The following is a 24,111-nucleotide window of genomic DNA, read 5'->3' on the forward strand; positions in this document are numbered from 1 at the left end:
TCTCGCGAGGCTTGGAAAAGCGCGCCGGGAGCCGGGAGCTGGGCGGGCTGACTGGCGAGCCCCGGTGGGAGGGGGCGTCATGGCGGCCCAGGCAGTGTCGCTGCTGAGGGAGGTGTCTCGGCTGGAAGCGCCGCTGGAGGAGCTGCGCGCTCTGCACTCGGTGCTGCAGTCGGTGCCTCTCAGCGAGCTCCGCGAGCAAGCGGCGGAACTGCGCCTTGGCCCGCTTTTCTCCCTGCTCAACGAGAACCATCGGTGAGATGACCCTGCAGCTTGAGCGGGGGAGAGCGACACCCCCAAGTATGGAGACGGGGATGGGGGTGGTGGTGACGGGGGAGGCTTTTCCCAGTCGCAGTGAAGGTTGACTATCGCTGAAATTTCAGAGAGGGAAGGATCCTGGGCTGAGAGTCTAGAGACGGGGTTCAAGCCCAGGCTCTGAGGTGGCCGTCTCCTGGCCTCACTGCCTTCATCCTTGAAATAGGAGGAAAGCAAGGTTGCCCGCCTATGGGGAGGACTCCACAATCACGTATCCAAGTTCTTGACTTTTTCCCACCTCTTAAGAAGGGGTCCTATCCTGGCAATTTGGAAGCATCCATCGATATTTTAAATTCACATACCTTTGATCCAGTAATTCCTGTTACAGAAATTTAACATGCAGGTATACTTACACACAAAATGTACTGTATATACAGGAATATTCATAACAGAAGGAGGCAGCAAAAAAACAAAACAAAACAAAAAAACTAGGAACCACCTGAATATCTATTAAAAGGGGATTCTTAAATTATGACACATGACTGTAATACTATGCAGCTCTTAGGAAAATTGAGGTAGATCTATATATGTGGACATAGAAGGATCTCTAATATATGTTGCTGAATGAAAGAAGAAAATTGTAGGAGTTTATAATCCCGTTATGCGTAATTTTTAAAAAGGATTACCACCCCCCACACCCACTTGAACACAGGCCAGTGTAGCTTTTGGAATATCTGAAAGATACATCAGAAACTATTAATATGGTAGTGGGACTTAGAATGGTAGGATGGCAACTTTTACTTTTCGTTTTATGTACATCTGTAGTATTTGATTTAAAAACACTTTGTATTTGATCATCTGATAACTTAAAAGACTTTTTAAATGTTTGTGATCCAGAAATTTAAAAGTGACCTTTCTTCTTGAAAAGATAATGAATCACTGAATCAACACTGGATGATTTCAGAGGGCTTTCTTGGCTCTGACCGTCTAAGAATCCTCCCTTTTGCATATGTGTTCTCCCTTCATTAATTCTGTTAATTAACATTATTCAGGTGTGCCTATGAAATCTCTATTTGTCCATTTTAATTCAGGCCCTCATTTTCTCCCTCTCGCTAGGTCTGTTGCATTAGTCTGACTTCTCATTACCTCTGAGTTTCCTTTTCTAGTGTGTCCTTCCCACGTTGCAACCACAGGGAACTTCTCAGGATATTTGACTCACATCTTTGCCATGGTTTCGCATTGCCTCCAGTGTAAAATCATGACTTGTTAGTCTGGCACTTGGACCTTTACAGTATATTTCCATCCTACTTTTCCAGCCTCATCTTTTTCCACTCTACACATATTTCATCTGCTCCAGCTACCAAGTGGCACTACTTTCCCTTGAGCATGACTTGGCACTTTCCTAACTTTATTCATGCCAGTCCTTCTAACTGAAATGCCTTCCCCTCCAAATCTGTCCATCTTTTAGGGCTCAGGTGAAGTGCCACCCCCTCCAAAAAGTCTTTCTTGGTCACTCCAGTTGCAAGTGACTGGCCTTAGATCTCCTGAAGGACATTATCATTACTTCTCGTAATAATACTTGACACTATTGCCTTATGTTGTAATTTCATATGTGTTTCTGTCTAGTTTGTAAATTCTTTGAAGAATTCATCTCTGCATCCCTCTTAGGGTACAGCACATAATACAATATATGCCAAATAAAAGATTAAACTCATAAATTTTAGAGAGCCCACCTAGTCCAACCACTTCATATTATAGATGAAGAGACTTTCAGTGATCTATAAGTTAACACCAGAGATGCAGTAGGAACTGAAATGAAGGGGAGTTTGAAGAATAAGGTCTGTGGGGTGGTGGTTTGCTGAATGAAGGAGCAGCGCTCTAGGAAACAATTTTAATGGAAATTTAAAGACAAGGTAATTCAGAACTTAGTACATTGTAGATACCAATTGCAATTTGTGGGAATAATTCTCTGGATAGTGGATTGGCAGTCTCTAGATATATTGCTGTTTTCCCACACTATATATTGGTTCGAGATCTTTTCTGGTAGATGTAAACCTAGAATCTTTTTTTTTTTTTAATAAATTTATTTATTTATTTTTGGCTGCATTGGGTCTTCGTTGCTGTGTGCAGGCTTTCTCTCTAATTGCGGCGAGCGGGGACTACTCTTAGTTGCGGTGTGTGGGCTTCTCATTGTGGTGGCTTCTCTTGTTGCAGAGCACGGGCTCTAGGCGCGCGGGCTTCAGTAGTTGCGGCATGTGGGCTCAGTAGTTGTGGCTCGCGGGCTTAGTTGCTCCGCGGCATGTGGGATCTTCCCGGACCAGGGCTCGAACCCATGTCCTCTGCATTGGCAGGCAGATTCTTAACCACTGCGCCACCAGGGAAGTCCATAAACCTAGAATCTTGACCGGAGTTTTTGTGAGAGAAAGTAAGTCCTAAGATTACTGCTTTACAACATGGAAGGCAAGCAAGACTGATTGTACATTATTAATTCTTTGGCTTCTTGGTACCGAAGGGCCGCATGTGACCTTAAATCTGTGCAATATACAGTTTAACCTACCATTGCTTTAAAAAAAAAAAAAACTTTATTGAGATATAATTTACCTAAAATAAACTGCACATAATAAAATATACAGTTTGACAAGTTTTGACATGTATATACTCATGAAACCATCACTACAATCAAGGTAGCAAAGATGTCTCTATAAATGAGTTTGCCTTTTTTTTTTTCAGTAGTTTCATATAAGTGGTGTCATACAGCATGTACTCTTTTGTTTGCTTTCTTTCACTCAGCATAATTATTTTAAAATTTATCCATGTGGTGTGAATGAATACTTCATTCCTTTTTATTTCTGAGTAGTACTCCATTGTATAGATGGATCACAGTTTGTTTTTGAACCATCTGTTGATGGACATTTGAGTTATCTCCGTGTGGGTATATTACAGTAACACTGCTATGAACATTTGTGTACAAGTCTGTACATAGACACATTTTTTTCTTTTCTCTTTGAGTAAATACCTAGGAGTGGAATGGCTGGATCATATGGTAGGTGTATGTCTAACTTTGAAGAAACTGCCAAACTGTTTTCCAAAGTGATTATATCATTTTACATTCCTACCAGAAGTGTACGAGAGTGGATTATAAGCTTAAATATAAAACCTAGAACTATAAAACTTCTAGAAGAAAACATAGAAAAAAAATTTTGTGACCTTGGCTTAAAGATTTCTTTAATGTGACACCAAAAGAATGATCCATAGGAGAACAAATTCATAAATTGGACTTCATCAAAATTAAACATTCTGCTCTTCAGAGGTCACAGTTAAGAGAATGAAAAGGCGAGTCACAAACGGAGAAAAGTCTTTGCAAAGAATATATCTGATAAAGGACTTGTATTCAGAATATATAAAGAACTCTCAAAACACAGTAAGAAGAACCCAGTTTTAAAATGGGCAAAATATTTGAACCAGAAGATGTGTGGATAACAAATCAGCAAATGAAAAGATACTCAACATCATTAGTCATTAGGGAAATGTAAATGAAAATCACATTGAGATTCTACTACACACCTCCTAGAATGGCTAAAACAAACAAACAAAAACATTGAGGGAACCCAAGTGTGCATCAATGGATGAATGGTTAAACAAAATATGGTATACATGTATACACAATGGAATATTATTCAGCCTTAAAAAGGAAGAGAATTCTGACACATGCTACAACATGGATGAACTTTGAAGACATTTTTAAAAAAAATTTTTTTTCTCTATTTCTTTATTTTCTTTCTTTCTTTCTTTCTTTGGCTGTGTTGGGTCTTTGTTGCTGCGCGTGGGCTTTCTTTAGTTGCAGCGAGTGGGAGCTACCCTTCGTTGCGGTGTGCGAGCTTCTCATTGTGGTGGCTTCTGTCGTTGTGGAGCATGGGCTCTAGGCGTGTGGGCTTCAGTAGTTGTAGCACGCGGGCTCAGTGATTGTGGCTCGCAGGCTCTAGAGCGCAGGCTCGGTAGTTGTGGCACACGGGCTTAGTTGCTCCGCAGCATGTGGGATCTTCCCGGACCAGGGCACGAACCTGTGTCCCCTGCATCGGCAGGCGGATTCTTAGCCACTGTGCCACCAGGGAAGCCCCTGAAGACATATTAAGTGAAATAAACCAGATACAAAATGGTAAATATTGTATGATTCCACTTATATGAGGTACTTAGAGTAGTCGAATTCATAGAGACAGAAAGTGGAATGGTGGTTGCCAGGGGCTGAGGGGAGGGGAAAATGAGTTGTGTTTAATGAATACAGAGTTTCTGTTTGGGAAGATGAAAATGTTCTGGAGATGGATGGTGGTGATGGTTGCACAACAATGTGACTGTATTTAATGCCACAGAAGTATACATTGAAAAATGGTTAAAATGGTGAATTTTATGGCATAGACAATTACATTTCTTTTAAAAAAGAAAAGAAACCTATACCTATTAGCAATCACTCCCCATTCCCCTTCTCATCTCTCCCTCAGCCCCTGGCAACCCGGAATCTGCTTTCTGTCTCTATGGAATTGTCTGTTCTGGACATTTCATGTAAACGAAATCATCACATCAAAAGGAAGCCTTTTGTGTCTGGCTTTTTTAACTTAGCATAATATTTTCAAGGTTCATCCACGTTGTACCATGTATTAGTACTTCATTCCTTTTTCATGGTTGTATAATATTCCATTGAGTGGATCTACCACATTTATGCATTCATTAATTGATGGACATTTGGGTTTTTTCCACTGCTATGAAAAATTGGCGTACACATTTTTGTGTGGACATATGTTTTCATTTATCTTGGGTATAAAAACATTCTTAATTACTCCCTTACCCTTGATTGTGCAAATTGCAATCGCTAAGTTAAAAGGATATGTTCATTTGCTATGTATTGCTATGTACTGCTTCATCACCTTTTAGGAAGGCCCCAATTTAACCGTATACTCCTATTAGCAATATATGAGTGCTCATTTATTTGTACTGCCTATTAAGAGACAAGGAAGTTATTAGTGAAACACCTCTGTATCTACATCTGGTAGTCATCAAGTTCTGCTTAATTTGCCTCCTTAATAGGTCTTGAATCTTTTCCCTCTTCTCCATTCCCACTGCTACTTCCCTGTTTTGCTCCATCACCTCTCACCATAAACTACCTTTTAACTGAAAATTCTTTCTCTAAAACTGATGCAGAGCGATTTCTATAAGTCAGAGCTCATTGTGTTCCTTCTCTGCTTTAAAACCACTTCATGGTTTTCCATTGCCTTCTGGGAAGAGGCTAAATTCCATAGCAGGACATAAAAGACCTATCAGAATCCAGCTTCTGTGCATCTTTCCTGTTTCATTTCTTGTCATTCATCCTTCTCCCCACCCCATCATACCAAGCAACTTGTGGTTCCTTGAATGCATAACACTGTCTCATTCCTCTGTGTCTTTTATGTGTGACTACCCCCTCTACCCGGAACACCTCTCTTCTCTTAGATAAATCCCACATTTTAGCTCAGGTGTTACCCTCTGAGAGGCCTTCCCCGAACCCTGTGTTCTTTTCTGAGCTCCCTCAGCTTCCAGACCTAACCTATAGCATTTATCTACTTGGATTATAGTTGCCTTTTTATTTTTCTGTGTCATCCATTAAACTGAGCTCCTTGAGATTAGAGAATATATCTTATCCTTAGAGAATATGTCTTATATATATTATCCTGGCACAGGCATGGCACATAATAGGTACTAGGTAAGTTTGTTTTTTGTTTAGTTTTGTTTTATTTATTTATGGCTGCGTTGGGTCTTCATTGCTACACACAGGCTTTCTCTAGTTGTGGTGGGCGGGGTCTACTCTTCATTGTGGTGCGTGGGCTTCTTGTTGTGGAGCACGGGCTCTAGGCATGAGGGCTTCAGTAGTTGTGGCACGTGGGCTTCAGTAGTTGTGGCTCGTGGGCTCTAGAGCACAGGCTCAGTAGTTGTGGCGCACGGGCTTAGTTGCTCCGAGGCACGTGGGATCTTCCCCGACCAGGGCTCGAACCCATGTCCCCTGCATTGGCAGGCAGATTCTTAACTACTGCACCACCAGGGAAGCCCGGTACTAGGTAAATTTGAATAAACTAGTAGAAGCTGGTGTTTCAAAGGGAAGTCTGTGTGGAGGAGAGCCTCATTAAGCTAGGTGTCAGATATTAGGTTGTTGCTTCCTACCTGGTGGGACATGATTGATGAGATCTGTGGTGTCTCTTTTAGGGAACAGACTACTTTGTGTGTATCCATCCTGGAGAGATTGCTGCAAGCTTTGGAGCCAGTTCACGTGGCCCGGAACCTCAGGGTTGACCTGCAGAGAGGACTGACTCACCCCAATGATTCTGTAAAAATCCTCACTCTGTCCCAGGTATGAAATTTTACTAGCACATAATAAGGGAATCAACATTTAGTGACCACCTGCCCTGGGCCAGGGTCTATGCTGGGAGTCAGAGACAGAGAGGTGAAGAAAACACGTGCTCTCTCTGTAGGGAGTATCTAGTCTATTCTAGTATGCGTAGCTAATTATAACCGGCAGATACAAGCTCAAGTGAGAAGTTCCACTGAGTACCGTCTGAATCAGTTAGTCATCAAATACTGAGTTCCTTTTATCAGGCATTGTACCATATGCTGTTAGAGCTACCAAGATAAATAAAGCCTGTTTCTTTCCTCCAAGGAGCCTCTAGTCTAGAGAGAAAGATTGCCATAGTAAGTCTTATTATAGTGGCATGAGTGAAGTACTATTACAAAGGTCACTATACCAACAAATTAAGACAGTAACTCTTACCACCCTGGTAACCAAACATGCTAGTGTTTGGGTGAAGAGCTGCTGCCGAGGATTATCTTGAAGGGATAGAAGCTGAGCAGTTAGTTATCCACTAGATGTTCAACTACTATTTTTTCTTTTCTTCTCTAAAGTATTTATTTAAGAAAAGGAGAAAGGATCGATTTATCTATTGACCATTTATGTGCAAAACTCTGTAGAAGGTGCTTTACCTATTTAGTTTCATTTAATCTTTATTACTATCCTGCAGTTAAGTATTGTATTCCCATTTTACAGACAAGAAATTAGGCTCAAAAAAAGTTATTTAATTTGCTCAAGATCAAGAACTGAAAGTTGGTAGAACTAAGATTTGTATTGTTTTCACTCACTGAGGTGTCTCAAGTCTTAACTCACCTGTTTTTTGTTTTTTCTTTCTTTTCAAAGATGTGAGTATACCATCTGTGTGTTTGGCTTTAATGAATTTGGGTCATTTGGAATTTTTTAATGACTCATAGCTGTAGTCAGTAACTCCTAAAATAACTGCACACTAAGGAAATTTGACCATCATGTGTTTCCATGTTGCCCTACCTTGGAAGAGTATTTCTGATTGTTTTTTTCCTTTCAGGTTGGAAGAATTGTTGAAAATTCTGATGCTGTTACTGAGATTCTAAATAATGCTGAATTACTAAAACAAATCGTTTATTGTATTGGTGGAGAGAATCTATCTGTAGCTAAAGCGGTGAGTCAGCTACAACCATCAGCCTAAACATGCAGAGACATTAATGTCCTAAAAGACAGAGAAAGGCCTTCTGGATTGAGAGGTGGAGGTTTAGAATGAATGATTTGCGTAATTGAATTTGCAGCCTCATATCGATGGTATGGAATAAATAAGTGGCGTCAAAATAAAACTAGTAAACCCCTATTATTTTCTAGAATGCACATTTCTAAATTAACCATCATAGAGCTTACACTGGGTTGCTTGATAAGAAGCTTTTTCTATTTTCTGTTGGGAATACTATGTATTTTTTCCAATTATAAGTAATTATAGCTAAAATGTAGTGAATGCTCCTTGGGTAAGCTGCATTCCATACACTAATTTTCACATAAATCTTATGAAGTAGAAAGTACAGTTCGGTATTTTTATGACTTAAGAGATATTTTCTTTCCTTATAAGGCCATTAAATCCCTGTCAAGAATATCACTGACCCAGGCTGGACTGGAGGCTTTATTTGAAAGTAATCTGCTGGATGATTTGAAAAGTGTAATGGAAACAAATGACATTGTTCGATACAGGGTGTATGAGGTAAGACTGAAAGCGTACTTTCTGGTGCCTGTAATTGAGAATGCATCAAGGCTTACATCAGAAGGCGAGATGGCTCATTTAACATGTATTTATTGAGTATATAGTCTATGTTAGGCCATATATATACCAGGTGCTCAGGATGTAGGGATGAACTCCCAGCCTAGTGTGTGAGACAGTCATATAAAAAATATTTACACTGCACTCTGAGTACTATAATAGAGGAGATACCATTGAAATTAGACTTTGAAAAAATTAGTGTAGTAGTGGTAGTAAGAAGAAGCTTTGTACTGAGCAGTGTGCTAAATCCTCTCATATGTATTCTCTTCAATTCTCACAGTAAACCTGATACTTCATTATCATTAATCTCGCTGTTGATGGAGTCATTGACCCAAGGCCATGCAATTAATAGACTGTATATTCAAAACAGAACCGTCTACAGTCTAATTCCCTCTTCAGAACAATGTCTTACTTTGCATTGTTAGTATTATGCAATCTTGATTTTCCTTATGCTTCTGTAGCTGTTTCTTTTTGGTCTCCTTGCTCCTTAGCCTCTATTGAACCTTTAATTGTTGGAGTTTGTGAAGGCAAGCTAGGCCGCTTATGCTCATGTTCAAACCAAACTCCTGATCTTCTCCATCCACCTCATGCCCCTAATAAAAACAGCAGCAACAAACTGGCCCCGTCTCCCAGTCCACGTGGCTGGCTGTTGGACCTCCAGCTCATTCTGTGTGAGGCCGTGTCCTCCCTGCCATGTATCCACTCAGTCATCACATTGTGTCAGTTTTACGTAAACTCCTGCATTTCTCTGCTTTGCTATAGCCACCACCACCCTAGTCTAAGCTCCCAGTATCTCTCACCTGGACTACTGTATTTGCATCCAAACTGGTCTGCTCCCATTTTTGTCACCACTAGTCTATCGCCACGTGTAGTCAGAATGATCTTTTAAAAACCGAAATCTGATTCTGTCTGTTCCTCTGCTTAAAACACTCGGTGTCCTAGATCTCTCAGTAAGCCCTCAGAACATACTTGTTGAACGAGTAAGTGAATGGCCGACTGATTGAATGAATGAATGAATGATTTTTACAATCTGTTTGTTGTTGCTGATAGGGGCTTTTGTCCTGATTGATGGTTTCTTTTTAAAAAAGGGCAGATATACCCAGGTATATCTGGGTGAGTGTTTCTGTGCCAGAGTAATTTCTTGTGTGTTCAGTGAAGTTTTCCTGCTTGTGGAGACAAATAATGGATTTTTTAAAATTCAATTATATTAAGTATATAATTTATACTAGTATATAATAGTATGTAATATACTTCCTAGTCCTGCATTTAACTTAAAATGCCATCTAACAAGTTTTGGGTTATTTTGACCTTTCTGCTTTTTCTGTTTTCTTTCAGCTAATTGTGGAGATTTCTTCTGTGTCACCAGAATCTTTAAACTACTGTACCACCAGTGGATTGGTAACGCAGCTCCTCCGAGAACTGACCGGTGAGGATGTGCTAGTCAGGTATGTTGACGGAGAGAGTTCTTAAAGCAAAATGTCCTTTCTTGGCGGGCCAGGAGACAACCTCGGAACTTAGTGTGATCTCCCCTAGTGGAGCCTATGCTCAGGTTGCAGTCTCATGACCGATTATGTCCTGAAGAAGGGGCTTTTTGAAAATTGCTCAACTTACATGGTGACAACATACTGGAACTTAGCACTTAGCATGACAATTCAGCTACTTTTGAATAACAGTGTTCCCTGTCCTTAGGCATGTGTGCTGTTTAAAAGTTGCCAATCACATGGTAACTGTCATTTTGTATTACTTAATGTGTTAACATGCACATTTTATATATATATATATATGTATATAATTTTTTTCTTTTTTTTGGCCATGCCGTGTGGTTTATGGGAACATAGTTCCCCAACCAGGGATTGAACCCAGGCCCTCGGCAGTGAAAGCGCCGACTCTTAACCACTAGACTGCCAGGGAATTCCCAACATGCACATTTTTTGATGTCGTTAAATAATAGCACTACAGCATGATAGAAGAAACATGGACTTTTGAAAATGAGAATTGGGCTTACATGCATCTCTACTACTTAGTAGCTGTTTGACCTTAGACAAATTATTGTAACCTTTCTGCACTTGAGTTTCCTTATCTCCTAAATGGAACAATGACAATTCTGTAAAGAAGATAATATGAGGATTAAGTGAATTGGCCATAGAGACCAACACAGTGGCCGATATAGGCTCTCAAAGATATGTTAATTCCAGTCTCTTTACTCCCAGCACCTACTCCCTAAGTCCCCTTGAATATCTACCAAGTGTTTCCTTGGATATTCCACAATTTACTAACGCATCCCCACTGTTGACTACTTGGTTCAAGTATTTTGCTGTTATAAGAGCACTATAGTTACCTTTGTGTACACAGGACTTTGTTTTCCTTATCTTAAATGATTTTCTGATTGTCCTATGTTCTTTAAATGTGATTGAATTTGTTGAACTCACATGCATAAACCTGTCCTCAGTCATACTGTTTCAGAGCATTTGAGTTACATTGTTTCAAAGCCTTCCTAATAAGGAAATTATTTTGTTAAATTTCTTTAACTTAGTATCAGACTTTGTGACATAGGAAAAAACCTTGCAAATAGTCAATTAAAATACCTTAGGATCAACTATAAAAATACTTTTTTTAGTTAATTGAGGAAATTTGGTCATGGTTAGGCTTTAGATGATACCAAAGAATTATTTTTTAAATATGTGGTAAAGGTATTCTAATTTTGTGAGAAAATATTCATGTTTGACATTTCAAAATAAAACAAAGGTTTAAAAACTCTTTGAGGAGGTAGTTGTGTTATAATGGAAACAATAATGGGCCTCAAGTCAGAAGGTCATGATTTAAGTCTTAACTGCCTTGTAAAAACAATGTGATTCTGGACAAGTTACAATTTTCTCATCCTTGTGTCTTGATCTGAAAAGTAGAGCCAGGATCAGTCACCTTTCACACTTGGTGGGAAGAATTAAATAAAATAACCTATATGAAAACAGTTCATAAACTATACTAATCATATGCAAAATCTTGGCATTTCAGAGCCACCTGTATAGAAATGGTGACATCACTGGCATATACTCATCATGGACGACAGTACCTCGCTCAAGAAGGAGTAATTGACCAGATTTCTAATATAATTGTTGGGGCAGATTCAGACGCTTTCTCTAGCTTCTATTTGCCAGGTAAGAAATACTGACACTTGTGGAAATGACAGTGTATGTTTTGTTTCAGAGTTATCTCTGACAGGGGAGTCTAGGGATTGTTTTCTTTAGAGCTGATTCCCTTAAGATGATACCCATAGCCCCTTAATGAGGTGGAATCTATTGCTCTGGGAGCCATGCACTGTTGATTCTAATTTTCTGGAAATATTGCTGTTTAGAGCATTAGGCTGTTTCCCTTGAACCTTAGCCAAAAACTACTAGTAATGATACTTACAGTATATTTCACCGATTCATCAAATCTTGAGTTGGAATCTTTATCTAATATAGAATTATTCTAGCCATTCTGTTCTAGGACATGGTTGATTAGTTTTTCTTGAGCACTTCCAGAAATTGGAAATTAATTTTAGATAGCCTCGCTCATTTCATCGATGAACATCTCTGTTTAAAGATTTCTTCCTGATAATGACTCCAAACTTGCCTTCCTATAATTTGTATCTGCTGGTCCTTGTTCTTTGTTCTCCCTCTTGCATATGACAATGCTTCAGTATTCGGACCCAGCTCCATTGACACCCTGGGATTTCTATTCCGTCAGGACCACACATCACAGGTCCTTCAGTATCTCCTTATGGTCTGTCTGATTTCCAGGCAACACAGTACTGTAACCTTTCTCCTCTTTCTGGCCTGAAGTTTATTACTGTCCCATGAAAACCTAGGGCCCACAATTTATGCTATCTTCTTTTTCTATTAAAATATATTCTTGTAAATATCTTTAGGATTTGTGAAGTTTTTTGGAAACCTGGCTATCATGGATAGTCCTCAGCAGATCTGTGAGCGTTATCCTGTCTTTGTGGAAAAAGTCTTTGAAATGACAGAAAGTCAAGACCCCACCATGATTGGTGTAGCAGTGGACACGATTGGAATTCTAGGATCCAATGTTGAAGGAAAACAAGTTTTACAGAAAACAGGTTGGTATGACTTGTTTTGGCTTTCCTTAAGGATATCTCTTTTTTTGGGGGGGGGGGTGACAAGAATTCATCATGTAAGTTCATTTGCTTGTATGTTAACTGCATAGTAGAAACTGCTTTTACAGATGGCAGTCTTTTTACCATGACCTTGGACTAATCCCTAAAAAGTCTCATAATTATTACTGAATTTTTTTTAACTTGGCTGGACCAAGCACTCTTTCCCCTCTACATCTTTCTTAAATAGTATTCATAGTACAAAGGCCATAGTCTGGAGTCAGAAAGACCTGGATTCATGTCCCAGTTCTAACACTAACTTAGCTTATTGAGCTTCACTTACTCACTTCACTACTCTAGGCCTCACTTTCCTTATATATAAAAAGAGTATAACAGCTACTTCTCAGAGTTGTTGTGAATATTTAATGAAAAGACACATTTGTTTTATATTTATATGTCAAGGAAGGAAAACAAAAATATGTTACAAGATTTTATGTTAAGAGTGATACTTTCATGGCACATCCATGAGTATCTTGCAAGTACTATGAATTCTACACACAAAAAAATGTACAGCACTGTTAAAACCCTTGTGAAATACATGTTGAAAATTATATATGCTGTTGTGTATCACAGCTAGTATCCATGTTATGTGTACTTTTCTAACTGCTTGTACCTATGACATATGATCCTTTTACAATCATGCAAAAAACATACTATTGTCATTCTCATTTTACAGATAAGGTAGGTGACACTCAGAGAAGTTAAGAAAATTTTCTAAGATCATTCAGACTGTGGGGCAGCTGCTACTCAAATCCAGGTCCTTTGTTTCCAGAGCTCTACACTTTAACTTGTATATGCTGTATTGCATATGAATGTGCTTTAGGCCTGTCACTTGGTTTCTGACCACATGTTTATTTTTATATTGGTTTAGGTTGGTGGCAGTCATAGTATATGAAAGCATACTTTTAAAAATCTCATTGTTCACTTAACACCCACTAGGATGGCTATTATTTTTTTAAAAAACAGAAAAGAACAAGTGTTGACAGGATGTGAGAAATTGGAACCCTTGTGCATATCTGGTGGGAATGTAAAATGGTACAGCTGCTGTGGAAACATGGTGGTTCCTCAAAAAATTAAACATAAAATTACCATATGATCCAGCAATTCCGCTTCTAGGTATATACCCAAAAGAAAGCAGGGGCTTAAATAGATATTTGTACATCTGTGTTCATTAACAACATTATTCACAATAACCAAAAAGGGTAGAAACAACCCAAGTGTTCATTGATGAATGAATGGATAAACAAAATGTGGTATATACATTCAAAGGCATATTATTCAGTCTTAAAAAGGAATATAATTCTGACACATGCTACATCATGGGGGAACCTTGAAGATATAGTGCTAAGTGAAATAAGCCAAACACAAAAAGACAAATATTGTGATTCCACTTATATATGGTACCTAGAATAGTCAAATTCACAGAGACAGAAAATAGAATAGTGGTTACCAGGGGACGGGGGGTGGGGGGAGAGGAGAGTTGTTGATTAATGAGTACAGAGTTTCAGTTTGAGATGATGAAAAAGTTCTGGAGATGGATGGTGGTGATGGTTGCACAACAGTGTGAATGTACTGAGCTGTATGCTTAAAAATGGTTAAAATGATAAATTTTATGTTATGTGTATTTTACCACAATAAAAAATATCTTGTTATTCTTCAAAGGAACTCGCTTTGAACGCTTGCTGATGAGAATAGGATATCAAGCAAAGAATGCCTCAACAGAGCTCAAAATTAGGTGTTTGGATGCAATTTCATCTCTTTTTTATTTACCAGTAAGTAGATTGGGAAATTAATGAAGAACAGTGGTATATCTGGGGGAGAATAAATCTGTATAATACTAGTTAACTTACTGTAAATGTTGACCAAATAAATGCCATCTTTCTCACTCTTAGTGAAAGAAGATAACCCTCATTATATGACTAGTGACATTTTTAAAGTGGAATCACAGAGTATTAGAACTGGATAGGACCCTAGAGATTGCTTAATCAACCCCATCAGAAAAGAAACAAGACAAAACTGGGGAAGTCTGGGCTGAGTTGGGGAAGAATGCTCCAGACTTGGCAGAGCTCACACAGCTAGTTAATGACAGGGTATGATCAGAACCCAGGTTTCCTGACTTCCTAATGTCTTGAGGTTTTCCTTTTCTGTCTTGTAGCCTGATCAGCAGACTGATGACCTCCTGAGGATGACAGAATCCTGGTTTTCTTCTTTATCTCGGGACCCGCTGGAGCTCTTCCGTGGCATCAGTAATCAACCCTTCCTTGAACTACACTGTGCTGCCTTAAAAGTGTTCACGGTAGGCATCCTCTTCTTTTCCATGCCTTTTGGGACTCTGCCAGTTCAACACATGCGTACTTAAAATGAGCCAGTCTCTCTGCCATGCCCTGGGGATGCACAAGTGCATAGGAAGTTTCTGCCCTCTACTATTAGCGTAGACTAATTAGGGAGACAAATATGTAAACAGATGGTTTCAGTAAAAGGTATTAGGTGCTGTGGCAAAATGTTCGAGGGTGCTGTGGGATCACAGAATTAATTCCTCATTCCTTATCTGCCATCAAGCAAGCCCTTACTACCTTAGCCCTGGTCTTCCTCAGCCTTATTTCCTGCCATTCGCTTCGGCACTGGCAGCTCTAGTGATAGCAGACTGCTTGCTTCATATCTCTGGACCCTCATGTATGCTCTACATTCAACACTCTTCCCTGACTTTGCTTGTTAACCTCTTATTTATTCTTCAAGGACTAACTCAGGTGTCTCTTCAGCAAGCTTTGCCCAAACCCACAAGGTTGAGTTAAGCAGTGCTGGCTTTCCTACTTTGCATTTATTCATTTATTCAGCAAATATTTGTCGAGTTTCTTTTCTTTGCTAGGTTCTGGGCATATAATAGTGAACAAAAGATACAAAGACCTTCCTTTCATGTAGCTCATCATCTGTTGAAGGACCCAAGCAGTAAATATAATTATAAAGTTAATTGTATAATTATAGTTTTGGTAAGGATCATACCTCTGTGTTCTGTTTATTACACTTTGTTGAAAATGTTTATTTATTGACCTATTCAACAGAGTTTATTGAAAATAGGAGCCATATCTGATTTAACTTTGTAGCTTCAGCACTTGCTGTGGTTCCCTGGGCTCATGGAAATGTAGTCATCACTTTAGTAATCTTAATAATGGGATCTCAGGCAGCATGCTTGGCCTAGAGAGGGAGGGAACAAGGAGAGTGGGGGTGACAAGAGAGGGAAGTCTGGACTTCCCTGGTGGCGCAGTGGTTAAGAATCCGCCTGCCAATGCAGGGGACACGGGTTCGAGCCCTGGTCTAGGAAGATCCCACATGCCGCGGAGCAGCTAAACTCGTGCACCACAACTACTGAGCCTGCGCTCTAGAGCCCGCGAGCCACAACTGCTGAGCCGCGTGCTGCGACTACTGAAGCCCGTGCACCTAGAGCCCATGCTCCGCAACAAGAGAAGCCACCACAGTGAGAAGCCTGTGCACCGCAATGAAGAGTAGCCCCCGCTCGCCGCAACTAGAGAAAGCCCGCGCGCAGCAACAAAGACCCAATGCAGCCAAAAATAAAGAAAATTTAAAAAAAAAAAAGTGGGAAGGCTTCCTGCAGGATGTGATACAGGATCTGTGTCTTGAAGGATACAGGATACCTGTCAACTTCAAGAATGTTGTTTTTAGACTGTTTCACCCTTGTCAGTAGTCACTGTGATGGTCATTTTGGCTCCTGCACTGGTATTCTCATTATTTATTTTTTTCCCACTCTTCTACCTTATGCTCCACTTAGCCATAGTTGTAGAGATAATTTTTGATTTACTGGTTTGGGCAGCTGTTTTTATTTCAACCCACCCATCCTCAACTATTGTTACGTAGGCTGATGTTTCTCAAACTGTAATGTCTTGTTAAAATGTAGATTCTCATTCATTGGTTCTGGAATAGAGCCCGAGATCCTGAATTTCTAACAAGTTCACAGGTGATGCTGAAGCTGATGGTCTGCAGAACACATTTTGAGAGGAAGACATAGGCTGTAAACTTGATTGTGCCTTGTTCTTCATTAAAATACAGTAGTGAGGTTTTTAAAAATATTTTTTATAAACGTTGCTTATTCATTATTTTTAAATTTGGAAAAGATTGAGAAGTAGAAATTTTTTAAAGCACATAGAGTCATACCTGTTTGGTATGACTTTAAGGTGTTTCCTTTTAGTATTGGTATTAGTATTTATCTATTTATTGGTGTAATATTTCAAACATGCAGTCATACCTTGCTACCTCTGCCCAATCCAATTCCCCTTCCTCCCTCTCTGAATGTAATCACTGTCATGAATTCAGGGTTTACAAGTGCACGCGTGATTTTATACTTTTACTATCTATGCATATATGCTTAAATTACAGTATTTTAAATATTCTTAAACTTTGCAAATGGTATCGTGCTCTTCATATCATTCTGCAATTTCCTTTTTCTCCCTAATGTTATGTTTTTAAGATTTATCTATATTTAAAGAGGCAATTAGAAAATCATTAGTATTTCATTGTATAGCCACAGTGTGTCATTCTCCAGTAAATGAAGATTTAGATAGCATCTATTACAAATGATGCTACAATGAACATTCTCGAAAATATCCTCTTATGCACATGTATGAGAGTTTCTTTAGGATAGTCTTTTCTTCTCAAGTCTTTGTCTTGATTTTTCCACGGTTGTAATTATGCCATATGTATAATTTGGATCTACTTTTTTCATATAACAGATTTACCTATCCTTTATAAACTTTATTCTTAATGTTTATTTAATTTATTATTGCTATATACCGTAATTTACTAACTCATCTTCCCACTATTAGGGATTTATAGTGTACCTTTCACAGTGTGATGAGCATCTTTGTTTACAGATTTTTAAAATATTTTGATTATTTTCTTAAGTTAGAGTTTCAGGAGGGGATTTACTTGGGCAAAATGTAACATTTTTAAGGTTCATGTTGCCAAATTTCTTTCTAAGATTTGTGCCATCCCATTAACAAACTTAACTTAAGGCTCAGAGGAATTGTGTTCTTTTCCCCTTCTATTTCAGGCCATTGCAAACCAACCCTGGGCTCAGAAACTTATGTTTAACAGTCCAGGTTTTGTAGAATATGTGATGGACCGGTCCGTAGAGCATGACAGAGCTTCAAAGGATGCCAAATATGAACTGGTGAAAGCACTTGCCAATTCTAAGACAATTGCAGAAATCTTTGGGAACCCAAATTATTTGAGGCTCAGAACTTACCTGAGCGAAGGTCCATACTATGTGAAACCTATTTCCACAACAGCAGTGGAAGGAGCAGAGTGATTTCTTCTAGAGTCTAGACCATTTATTGACCAAAATTTCTCCTGAGGCATTTGACTCCATCTGTATTTTACAAAACAGACTTCCCTCCCACCATAATTATCATGGAGTGTCTAATGTAATTTTGTCACCAACATTTGTTGTGTTTCTACATTGAAATTCAATGTAAAGCCAGGAAAGCAGGCAAACCTGATCGTAATTGAACCAGATGTTTCTCAGATTCCTTTGACTGCCTTAATCTTTGCAAGAAGATGGAAGTTTTGTTCTTCTCCCAGAAAATTTTCATGGACTTACTCACCATCTTATTTTAAAATCCACTTTAACTAAAATGGAACCAAATTGTTTCTGAATTCTTTCTATCCCCCCACTCCCTTATTTTTTTGGTCTTTTTTCCCCTTCTGATTCCACTTTCAAAGTCTTGGATATAAATATTCTTTGAAAAACAAGTAATACGCAATCTTAAAATTATGTTCCCTATATTAAGAATAAATACTTTTAATAAGGTCTCTTTTGCTTTTTTGTTACTATTATTCCTTTGAAAAATAGATAATAAATCTTTTAAAAATGTTTCTAGTGTTCCTTGATACTTTTTTTTTTGCTGTTTATCAAGGCATCTTACTGTGTTGTGGTTTTGGGTGGGGAGGAGTGATAACATGCTAAACCAGAAAGGTCCCCAAACTGTTATTTTATTTATTGGTGGGTCATCGTTGTTGAGAGCTTTGCTTTTAATTTCTGAGATCCATCAGGTCAATATTGAGTTGATCAGAGAGAGGGAAACTGACTCCTAATAACTAGAGTCAGAATGGAGGGGTCACTATGCCTAAACCAGGATACCATCTTAGTGATTAACAAAGGATGCACTTGCTTTTCATTGACAAAAAATGTTCCCACCTGTTTTCCAGTGCTCTGCTCTCTAAACAGCAAAGCGATCACCAATCCAGAGGTTTCTACATGACTATGTTATCAGAGTGTGATGGTTCAGAATGGAGAGATAGGTTTCTTTCAAGCCATGGTGGTGATGTTGATAAACCAGCCCTGCTCTGTTACAAAATGATTCTCAAGTGACTGGAATTTTCTTGTCCCCAGATTAGTCATCTCTGTTCCGCCATCTCTGGTATCCGTGAGTCCCCTTTTTCCATCTTTCCATATGGGCCATTTTCCTACTGCTAATACCACTAAATTTCTATTGTTTTAAGCCACCTAGTTTGTTGTACTCTGTTAGGCATCTTTAGGAAACTAATAGAGTGTATACATAACATGAAATGTGTATTTGTTGCATCCCGTTTGTAAAATACTGCCTAATTAGGACTTGATGAAAATTGTTTCACAAAAAATTAGAGATCCAAGTCTTTACACTAGTGAGATTTAAGTTAATATATACTAGGTAGCTAAAACTTTTAAGTGTAATTCCACCACCCAGATTACTAAAATGTTTCCTCTTACAGACAAGATGAACATTTTGTTAAATTCCTTATTTAGTGTTTTCCTTTAATTCTGAGAATGCTCAAAAATCAGTCACAGCTGCTATCACTGAGTCATGACAGTTCCATAGAATGTGATATTTAGAAATCCATTAATTGTAAAGAGAAACAAGACTCTTGGTTATAATTAAATTTAATGTTCTCTCTTTTCTAGACAAAAGGTATTATTTTGAAAAGAATCATGCTACACCAACTTAAATTTCTTAATATGAGATCTCAGTTCAATGTAGTACATCAGAGCACTAAGAACACTGCAACTTGCTGAGTACAATTAAAGATTCAGAGAAACTACATAAAACACAAGGAAGGAGGGACACTTTCTGTAACAAGGTAAGAGGTAATTTTTAAAGAACACACTTTTAAGAAAAACAAAGAAATCCTAATCACCATAATACATGACATTATTTTTTATGGTACCCATGTGAAAAAGTTTAAAGCTGTCAAGGTATGTCAGAAGTTTGCAGGAAATGAGCCCATAGTAGGTTTCAAACAGTGTACATTCTTTCCCACTGTTAATTTCCTTCCATGCCAGGGGCATTTCAGCATCTGTAGTTTCTGAGGATGTGAAAATGAACTTAAAGCAACATCTGTTGTATCTGATATGGCTTTTCCCAGAAAACCTTGAACTGTGTATGGGTATTAGGCCAATGGATTTAGCACAAATTCCTACAAACACATCAGCAGGCACCATAATGGGGACTTCTTTGAAAACTATGTACATCATCCGAGCCACATCTTGGGACATAACAAAGGCCTCACCACTGCAGTAATCTGGGTAGAACTTTTCTGGGTACTCACTGAAAGGGACAAATTCTTGGCTATTAGGGTCTCTGTTGGGTGTATCCTGATGGATAACTCTTCCTACATAGATATCTTCAAGGTGTTCTTTCAGATTGAGGAGGTAGTCTACCAAGCTTGGTAGATTGACAAACATCTCTTCATCAACCTTAAGAATGAACTGGGCGTTAGGGCAGAAAGTCACAGCCCACTGCGTCATGGTGATAATCTTCAGAGTTTGGTTCTCAGCACTGTCCAAGAAGATTCCTTCAATTATATCATTATTCTTTTGGGACTCTTTGTCTATCTCTTGCTGGGCAGTCACCAAAACAGGCATTCCCAAAGCAAACAGTGTGAGAATGGGATGCCCTCGGACACTGGTCACGTTACCCCAGGTTTTCCTGATGAGGTCCCGCCTTGTTCCATTTCCTGGGCTACTGAAGATAAGAGAGAGCAAAAATATGTTCTTCCCTTTACACACCTCCGACTGGCTCAGGATATAGTATTTGGAAAGATTACTTCTTAGGGGCTCCATGTTCAATTTTCTTGCCTTATCCTTAATTTCAAGAACTTTCATATCTACATAAGGCAAAGCATGCAGAAAATATTCTTCCACAAAATCAGCCCCAAAAAGCAAGGCATGAAATAGAATAACGTTAAACAGAATGAAACACCACTGGTGAGTCCGAAGTCTGCAGAATGTCACCTAAATAAAAGAACACACATTCATTCAAGCTCCATCTCCATTTCTGTTTTTGTCCCCACTGAACACTATATGTACCTCTCACAGCACTTAGCGCTACACTGTTTTAAGTGTTTATTATTTAGTTCTGTTATTTGTCTCTCCCACTATATCATGGCCCCCTGGACAGCAGGCATCATGAATAAAATGTTGGTTGTTTTCTTGCTTGGAGGAAAGCCTACTTACTATATATGAGGCACTGTGTTAGACACTGGGGAAGCAAAGAGAAATCAGACATAGACACATGGATATAAAGTAACAAGTGCCATGGTGCTAAAAGCCTACAGGAAAATATATGATATTCTTTCTGGAATTGAAGCACTTGGATCAGTTTCTTCTCTAACTACAAAGGTCAAGGGCTGTTTTTCAATGGAGTGGTAGCTTTTGTTGGCCACTGAACAATGGCTACTATCAAACATTTACATTCTTCTAGAATGACTTTTCAATTTAATAATAAATTCTGACATTGTTTTGACAATGTCCCCTAATCCATCTGACGCGTCTATCAATATGGGCAGATTCCTGCTATCTGTATAGCACCTCTTCAGAGATCTAGGACATACCTGTGCCAAGCTTACTCCATCTCATCAAAGGAGATGGAAACTTTCCATTTGGAAGAGCATATACAATGTAGTATTGCAATATAACAGAGCCAGGGGACATTGGAGGAATTAAATCTCTATTCATTGGAGCTTCAATCAACAAAGACTCCCCTAATGACACTTACCTCTTCCTGAGCGCTTGCTGGGGGCAAGGCGCTGCGCTAAGCACTTTACATGCCTTAACTCATTCAGCCCTGGTAATATCCCTTTCAGATATGTTATCTTCAAACTTAAGCTGAGCGTACAGGCAGTATAGGAATTTGCCCAAGATCACTCAGTGAATAAGAGGGTGAGGTAGGGCCATGATTTGAACTGAAATCTGTCAGATTTCAAAGCTCACTCTTAACCACTAGAGAATCCTGAGTTCCACCTTTTACTTTCCCGTGCCTATTGAATAGGAAAAACCAACAGAGCAAAACAAACTCTCACAATTATAATCTGAACTCCTTTCCATTTTCTCAGTTCTGATGATTTACACACAGAAGAAACTTCAGCCTACTAAAAGCTTATTTTAATAGATATAAAATACTTCAAAGATTATAAGAAACTTGCCTGCATGTTGTCTGTGAACGATTTCAGGGCTTTGGAAATTATTGAGTCCAGATGCCAAAGTATGCCCAAATGTATCTCAGGATCACTCAGTCTAACAGCAATTGAGGTACAGTACCTTGTGCCTGAGACTTTAAGGATAAGGTTTCTTGTCAATCAACCTGAGCTTTTGTCCCAGAATACCTGCTGGCTCCATAGGACAGCAAGTGCTGATCATGTTACAGCTAGAGTGAATCCAGAACAAAGACTAGAAAGCAAACCTCTTCAAATGCTTCCAACCTTATTTACCTCTTGAAAATGACCCTGGTGAAGTGCCTGGTGAAGTATGTGTGGGAGTTGAAAGAACAGTTAGTTCACGCATATCATCTCTCCATAGCGTCATCACAGAAGGAGTGCATCTCAAGAAACTAAACAGTTGGGAGTAGTTGCTGCTCCCTGATACCTGCACATGCAACAAATGTGTTAAATATCAAGGGATACTTGTCATCCCTAGTGGGTGCATTTTTTTTCTACCCAAAGAAACTTATGGTGTGGTTTGGTGTATGTCTCATCAAGAAGGATTTTGAATTCCTAGTATAGGCCATGGAAGAACATTCCTAAATAAATTATATGTCATCCATCTACCTTTCCCAGGCAACTTTATCTCAAAATGGAAAACAACGTGTAGTCCATTTTAGCCTGAATCAGAGAAACTAAGCATTTGATGTTTGCAATTTTCCTATTGCGTCAATGTGTAGGAATTACTCCAAATACCATTTGAGCAGCAAGTTTATGAAAGAAGGAAGGAAGGAAGGAAGGAAAGAAAGAAAACATCCAGCATATTTTTATGTTCCTGTCACATAAGCAGTTGTACTGAACATTCTGTTCCTACGCCAGGCCATATTTCATGTTTTTCTTTTTATGTGTTGATCTTCCTACCTGCCATTCATAGCAGTTTTTGTAGTTATTTGGCTAGGAATAATTCATTACATTTTAAAGTTGGCTGTGTTTTCTCAACAATCATTGTGCAATCTTGGAGATTTTTACAAAGTGGGAATATATATCCTAAAAAAAATTCAAATGAGAGGGAATTTTTACATATACTAAATTGAATGATTACACAGGTGTTGGATTTAATTAAATACAAATTCTATTTTGCAATTTTCTTTTCATTTTTTAATGAGCCATAAATTTTGCTCCTGGATAGCCTCTAGGCTTAAACTTAGACAATTTGGTTTCTTTGTCCACGAGAGGTTGAAACAATGTTGTCTCTGGGGCAGCTCCATCTGGAATTTTCTTTCATAAAGCTTATCCAATCTGTACCCATGTCTTCCTAAATTTTCTTGTAATGTTGTCATCAGTCACTCTCTGGCTTCGAAGTTCACAGAGGCTTCCTGTTGCCTACCAAATCAAATCTGCTCTCTTGAGACCTGACTTTCTGGACTCCATACTTAGTTTCCACCACAAAGAATCAACTTTTTATTTCCCATGTTTCAAGTACCCTAGATGTGCTCTACCACTAACTGGACATACGGGTGTCTTACTGTCTATATAAATGTTATGTCTATGCGTTGTTTGACTTTGGACACGTCTCTTAAATTCTCCCTCTCTCCTCCGTAAAGTGAGCATAATAAGAAAAAGTGCCGCACAGTCGGTGCAAGATCACATTGGATGACGGACATAAACCTGCGAGGCCTGGAAGCAAGCCTTGGTCCATGCGTCACAGGTCTAAGCGGACCTACGCATGCTCCGCCTCCCTCTACGCTCCTCGGCTCTCCCACTTCCCCTTTAAGGCGGGGCCGGAAGTGCAGCCGCGTCCGCTCGGCGCCGCGGGTGGAGGGACGCGCGGAGATGACGCAGGCAGCACCGGAAGCCGCTCCCCTGTGAGGCTGCGGACCCCGAGCGGCGGCCGCAGGTCCAGGTCTGTATGTGAGGCGGGGCCGGGTCGGGGAGGGGGTTGCCTGGCGCCCGCGCCTCTGCTGACCCGCCGCGCCTCGGGCTGTTTGTCTTTCTCTCCCTGCAGGCGCCATGGCTGCGGAGCGGACCCGGCCGCTGCGAGGCTCTGGCGGCCCGAGCGCGCCTAGTCGGTGTGAGCCCGGCGCGAGGTCCCGGGCCCCGGGGCGCTCGCTCAGG

At 39.5% G+C, this 24,111-nt stretch overlaps 3 protein-coding genes across 4 annotated transcripts in view; 2 read left to right on the plus strand and 1 right to left on the minus strand.

The window, feature by feature from the left end:
• Positions 1–19: 19 nt before the first annotated feature.
• On the plus strand, positions 20–18,329 carry PSMD5 (proteasome 26S subunit, non-ATPase 5). 2 transcript variants are annotated; one of them, XM_061200993.1, is made up of 10 exons: positions 20–252; positions 6,481–6,625; positions 7,644–7,757; positions 8,193–8,321; positions 9,714–9,823; positions 11,391–11,533; positions 12,286–12,477; positions 14,194–14,303; positions 14,687–14,827; positions 17,594–18,329. In XM_061200993.1, the coding sequence occupies exons 1-10, from the start codon at positions 80–82 to the stop codon at positions 17,849–17,851; spliced, it is 1,515 nt and encodes a 504-aa protein (XP_061056976.1). In that variant the 5' UTR covers positions 20–79; the 3' UTR covers positions 17,852–18,329. The 2 variants fall into 2 exon arrangements, with proteins under 2 accessions (XP_061056976.1, XP_061056977.1); XM_061200994.1 differs by lacking the exon at positions 17,594–18,329 and adding an exon at positions 15,821–16,987.
• Positions 18,330–19,708: 1,379 nt separating this feature from the next.
• Positions 19,709–24,008, minus strand: B3GALT9 (beta-1,3-galactosyltransferase 9). Its single transcript, XM_061199177.1, has 2 exons — positions 23,721–24,008; positions 19,709–20,812 (listed from the first exon to the last, which is right to left on the minus strand). Exons 1-2 carry the CDS (start codon positions 24,006–24,008, stop codon positions 19,709–19,711), a joined length of 1,392 nt encoding a protein of 463 aa, XP_061055160.1.
• FBXW2 (F-box and WD repeat domain containing 2) overlaps positions 23,798–24,111 on the plus strand; it is a 31,535-nt gene continuing 31,221 nt past the window's right edge. Inside the window, exons 1-2 of the mRNA XM_061200016.1 lie at positions 23,798–23,899; positions 24,002–24,110. The gene's annotated coding sequence lies outside the window, so the exon portion shown is untranslated. The remainder of the gene's footprint in view (positions 23,900–24,001; position 24,111) is intronic.

This window comes from Eubalaena glacialis, chromosome 9, assembly GCF_028564815.1.
Source record: "Eubalaena glacialis isolate mEubGla1 chromosome 9, mEubGla1.1.hap2.+ XY, whole genome shotgun sequence".
NCBI lineage: Eukaryota > Metazoa > Chordata > Mammalia > Artiodactyla > Balaenidae > Eubalaena > Eubalaena glacialis.

Excerpts from the sequence above, each read along its gene's own strand:
- B3GALT9 (XM_061199177.1), bottom strand. The coding sequence starts at position 24,008 with ATGGCGCCTGCAGGGAGAGAAAGACAAACAGCCCGAGGCGCGGCGGGT. Across the intron at positions 20,813-23,720 it reads TAGAGGGAGGCGGAGCATGC|GTGACATTCTGCAGACTTCG; the intron begins GTAGGTCCGCTT and ends TCTTTTATTTAG.
- PSMD5 (XM_061200993.1), top strand. The coding sequence starts at position 80 with ATGGCGGCCCAGGCAGTGTCGCTGCTGAGGGAGGTGTCTCGGCTGGAA. Across the intron at positions 8,322-9,713 it reads TTCGATACAGGGTGTATGAG|CTAATTGTGGAGATTTCTTC; the intron begins GTAAGACTGAAA and ends GTTTTCTTTCAG. Across the intron at positions 11,534-12,285 it reads CTCTAGCTTCTATTTGCCAG|GATTTGTGAAGTTTTTTGGA; the intron begins GTAAGAAATACT and ends AAATATCTTTAG.